Source organism: Centruroides sculpturatus, unplaced genomic scaffold, assembly GCF_000671375.1.
Source record: "Centruroides sculpturatus isolate CEXI.00-Female unplaced genomic scaffold, Cexi_2.0 scaffold625, whole genome shotgun sequence".
Lineage (NCBI taxonomy): Eukaryota > Metazoa > Arthropoda > Arachnida > Scorpiones > Buthidae > Centruroides > Centruroides sculpturatus.
In genome coordinates, this window is record NW_019384830.1 from 13,453 (window position 1) to 18,306 (window position 4,854).

Consider the following 4,854-nt stretch of genomic DNA (forward strand, 5'->3'; position numbering starts at 1 on the left):
GCCTAATTCTGTCTCTTGGGCGTTTCATAACACCAGGTAGTATTCCGTGTTGACTGTCTGGCCTGTAGGTAAGTATTCGTGATGCACAATCTCCTTTTCATTGAAAAAAAAGTCAACATACCTTAACATTTGAGCGAACTTTTCGAGCTTTTTTGGGCGGGTGACTGTTTCACCCACCCGTGGGAAGTTTCCGTGAAGGATTTTCCGAGTTTCACACAGAATTTCACAGAACAACGCTGCCCTTTCAAAGAGCTGATTTCTGCGAATCTGACTTTTCTCCGAACCACACAAACATCCCTTGACATAAACGGCCGTAACTAATCACCAAAACAAGATATCGAAAACGGGTTGAAGGAAGTAACGCCTCCAAGCGAATTAAAAAATAACCAACTGGTTGTTCAAAAAGTTCCCGAACTTTTTGAACAACCCACGTACATTTTCTTTAGATTTTAGAATTCACAATAACCATATAAAAAGCAATTGTTTATTTTGTTTTGTTTTTGTTTATTTGTTTATTATATAGCCTACTGTTGTCCAACAGAAAAGTAAACTATCTTATTTACAAATCTTTTCAAAATAGGCAGTTTGACCGTGCCCTTCTGAAAATCGGGCCCTAGACATTTGTCTCATTTGTCTATGCGATGATCCGGCCCTGTTGCCATCAATACAACGAAGATCTCAGCTTGGAAGACAGAGCATTCCGAGTGTAGAGAAAAGAAATCATTGTATACCTCCTCACCGTCCTGAAAGAGCACAAAGGCACTTGCCGTGCCATTCGTTGACTTGGAACCATCTGTAAAAGTTTCAATCGGAGGTGCAGGTGCGCTCACATTGTATTTCAATACTGCTTTAATACTTTTAGATTAGCAAACCAATGACATAGTTCGTTTCAAATCAAACGGACTTCGCCATTGGTTTAATACATCTCTGCAAGAAAATTCTCCAGACATCAATTTAAAATATTATAACGTGTTCACATACTATTAAAATTATATTGCTGAAAAAATTGAATTTATATTATTTTAATTGTCAATAATGTCGTCATTTTATGCAAAAAATTTAAGTATTAAATGGAATTTATACGAACCGCAGCATCGGGTGTTGCAAACGACAGTACTTTAAGTGAAGTCGAAATCACTCAGCTATTGTGTTTATTACTTTTGAAATTATATTAAATAGGTATGCCTACTTTCTTATATTATAGAAAAAATATAAGTATTTAATTCAGTCATTTACAATTAAACTACAGTTTGCCAGAAAGTGGTGGAAGATTCTCACTTAAACAAGTCTTTAATGAATGAAGATTTGGACTTGGAAAGTGACGACAGTAACGATGGTAATAAGTTAATTATAATTTAACTATAACGATGTTTACATAATTAAATTTTTGTTTAACTATATTTCTTCATACTTCGGAGGATGTAAATCAAGTTTTATACACAATTATCGTAGCATATTAGCTCTTGCTTTTATTTTGTTTTATATCTGAGAATTACTTTGCTGGATGGTCTTTAAACTTCTTTCATAACAAATAGCAGATAAGACTTGGATAAATAGTAATTATTCATACAGCTATACGATTCTCATTATAGACTACGCATAGCTCAATATAGTTCCATTACTGTAGTAAATTTAGTATATGGCTACCAACGTGATTGTTATCGATGTTATGTAACATTAACTAGTTGAAACATAACATAGAGAAAACTATAGATATTAATCAATCCAGTTTATCAATTGAAGTAACATGTCTGAAACTAAGGACCCATGCTTACGAGATAATAATAAGTAATTTCTTTTTCAGATGTTTCTGTAACTTTACCAACACACCAATGTAAAGTGTGTGGAAAAGTTGCAAAAAAAAATAATTACAAAGCGTACACCTGCGTTTCTTGTGCGGTGTTTTTTGGCAGACACGTAAGATTAGAAAAGAAAATAATTACTTGCGTTACTGGGCGTGGAAACTGTTCGACAATCAGAAGGAGAAATATTATCACATGCGACTTCTGCCGCTTCAGCAAGTGTCACGACGCCAATCTGAGGCACGAAATAATCACAAGTAAGTTGTGCTATTGTCTTAAATTACAAAAATACAATGTTATAATAATCATAACACGAAACAATTTACTAGGTTCTCCACGCTTTGTATTACCGTCACCTCAAATAGAAGACGAACAGGTAAGTGACGTACAATCATTATGGAAATTCAAAATTTGTTTTGATAGTACAAGATACTACTTCATAAAATGTTAACACTAATATGAATACAACATGTGCCGGATTTATGTTGGCACGTTTTCCTTTTGATTAGTCAGTTATCATGTGCAAGAAGTCACGACCCAATTGTGCGGGTCTCAAAAAGTACTGCCCCACTAACACTACTGCAGTGAATGCGTATTTTCATACAGGTGTTATCTTTCTAAACCACTCGCTGTATTTGTAATCTAAAGATTCTTTTAGTGGTTGCATGGACTCCAGATATAATTTTAAAATGATTATTACCACGTAGTGATTTTTGAGCTGAAGTTATTTTTATTTGTAAAAATAAAGTCTTATGTTACTGTATTAATTCTTTATGAATATATGGTAGCCCAAACTCAGTTAACCAGTGTAAAGATCATGTTGTCGTTTTTATTTACGTACTTTACATTTTTTTTTCATATAAAGTTGTAGAGATTTTGAGATCTTCTTGTTTCATATAAATATTACAGCGTTGACACTGGCAAAATGGATTTAAAACACTGAAAATTTGTAATTGGTCGTAAGAGCGAACCTTTCCAATAATCTGTTTACGTCTAGTGTTTATTCTAAATTTTGCTCACGTATGTGACATCTAAAATAAAGACCATCTTTTCATATTTTAAAAGGATCATATATATAAAATCTCGTGAGGCACTTCCCCCATGGCAAATTGCTCAAGTGTTACGTTGTCTTTTGACAGCTTACAAATTTGTTGTGGTTTTTAATTTTCTTGTAAATACTGCTTGCAAAAACGGTCAACTGACTTTTGAACAAATATGCATTAAAATTAAATTAATGAGTTTTAGAAAATATTCATTTTTCGTAATATTTTTCTATAAGGTTCTTTTTTTAGAGTAAAATTAAAATTAATTTTAATATTCTAGATCTTCCTGAACTTTGCCAGTACATTTACCGAATGCATGAAATACATGGAACAATACTACTACAAGTGGTTAAATTCTATTCCATCTTTTCGCCGGTTAAGTGAAGTAGAAAAGGTAAATAGTGTTTTCATTCCTACCATTACTTACCATTAATAAAAATGTATGTTAATGGCGTTTCCAATGGAGAAAATTTATGGGCACACTTAGTTAATTTTCTTTTTCTGCCGTAATACTTAATTTCGTGATCAGCTAACTAAAAAGAAAACTAAACACTTAATTAGTGCGACTAAACTGATTAAGTGTTCAGCAAACTAATGTGCAAAAGTAATCAAAAATATAGCAAGAATATAAAGTATTATCTAAAGTAGAAGCAGCAAAAGTTTGCTTCATAATTCTTTGAATAGTTTTCTGTGTAAGGGACCATTCAAGTATTACGACAGCAGTTATGGGGAGGGTAGAATTTGATTGTGTTTGTAGCTTATGATGCACGATTGCACCCATGATGTAATTATTTTTGTCGTTGGTCATCGCAAAACTATGTAGAAAAAACAATTAAAAACGTAAGAAATAAACGTTTGGTGACATAATTAAAGGTGGTTGTATCTTTCTGGATTGTTTGCTTTTTTTCGAATTTTAACATTAATATTTACTTTTTTGTAGAACGAGATAAGGCTGAAGACCCACGAAAGAGGAGCTGTCATGCAACTAGTAGAGAGATCTCTTAACGTTCATGAAATGCTAAGATTGCACAACTGTTTTATTTATATTGGTTCGGAATCACTTGAAAATTTTTTAATTATAATAAAGGACATACAGGAGCTAAGAGATCACGTAAACAACATAATAACCCATTCTTTTCTTAGACATTTAACTACAGTGCAAGCGTATAACGTTGTAAAACTCGATTTGATAATGCAAGATGGTATTACTTCGTTTTAATTAATGCTAATTTCTTTTAGATGATTTATATAATGTGTGATTTATGTTTTAGATGTGTTAATAACTGATAAACATTTGGAGGTAACTGACCTTCATGATTTCTTAAATAACATTATAGAAAATTTAATGGACTTCATGACAGACATGCTTGAAAAATTCGAAACTGACGAAAATTTTGAACAGATTGAGTCATTAAGGTGAGGAATTATTTTCTTTTTAAGTTTTCACAAAGCTGACTTGTTAATGCTATAAATCTTATGAATTTTTCAGCTTATTTGACTATTCTTCAGACATTCCTGAAGATAATTATCCTTACAATCAAATCCGCTATGTGCCTTGAACTGTGAGGTGTCAAATCTCGTTATAACATGAAATTCGTATTGTGCATTGCATTTTAACAGGTAAGTAAGGTTTTAATATATACAGAATAAAATATATTCGAAAATTAAACTTGTATTGTTTTTACAGTGTAATGGATGCCCTGCATTAAAATCCTGGTGTAAACTGACTTTTTGTATTTAAACAAACATTTTATCACAATTTTTAAATGTAAAGTTGTATTTAACTATTTTCTTTTTATTGTAGCAAATAAATATATTTATTGTCTGAAAAATTTGACTTGTCAAACTCTGAAAATCATTTGCATACGACAATTCTTCCGATACAACTAAATCTGTACCTACCTGGATGAGGCTAATGAACACTGGTAGTTGATTCGTATCTCACCAATAAGCTGGCTACGCAAAGTTTTTCGGGATTTCTGTATATTACACTTACGTAGGGGATCAGT

At 32.2% G+C, this 4,854-nt stretch overlaps 1 protein-coding gene across 1 annotated transcript; it reads left to right on the top strand.

Annotated features, from left to right (window-relative positions):
* The first annotated feature begins 1,086 nt into the window (after positions 1–1,086).
* Positions 1,087–4,561, top strand: LOC111630086. The gene is made up of 9 exons (XM_023374107.1): positions 1,087–1,179; positions 1,250–1,336; positions 1,805–2,059; positions 2,132–2,178; positions 3,126–3,239; positions 3,786–4,047; positions 4,117–4,261; positions 4,335–4,465; positions 4,533–4,561. The coding sequence occupies exons 2-8, from the start codon at positions 1,294–1,296 to the stop codon at positions 4,402–4,404; spliced, it is 936 nt and encodes a 311-aa protein (XP_023229875.1). The 5' UTR covers positions 1,087–1,179; positions 1,250–1,293; the 3' UTR covers positions 4,405–4,465; positions 4,533–4,561.
* The last annotated feature ends 293 nt before the right edge of the window (positions 4,562–4,854 follow it).

Coding starts and splice junctions, on each gene's coding strand:
- LOC111630086 (XM_023374107.1), top strand. CDS start 1,294: ATGAATGAAGATTTGGACTTGGAAAGTGACGACAGTAACGATG. Junction 1,337..1,804: donor AAGTGACGACAGTAACGATG/GTAATAAGTTAA, acceptor TTTCTTTTTCAG/ATGTTTCTGTAACTTTACCA. Junction 4,262..4,334: donor GAACAGATTGAGTCATTAAG/GTGAGGAATTAT, acceptor TGAATTTTTCAG/CTTATTTGACTATTCTTCAG.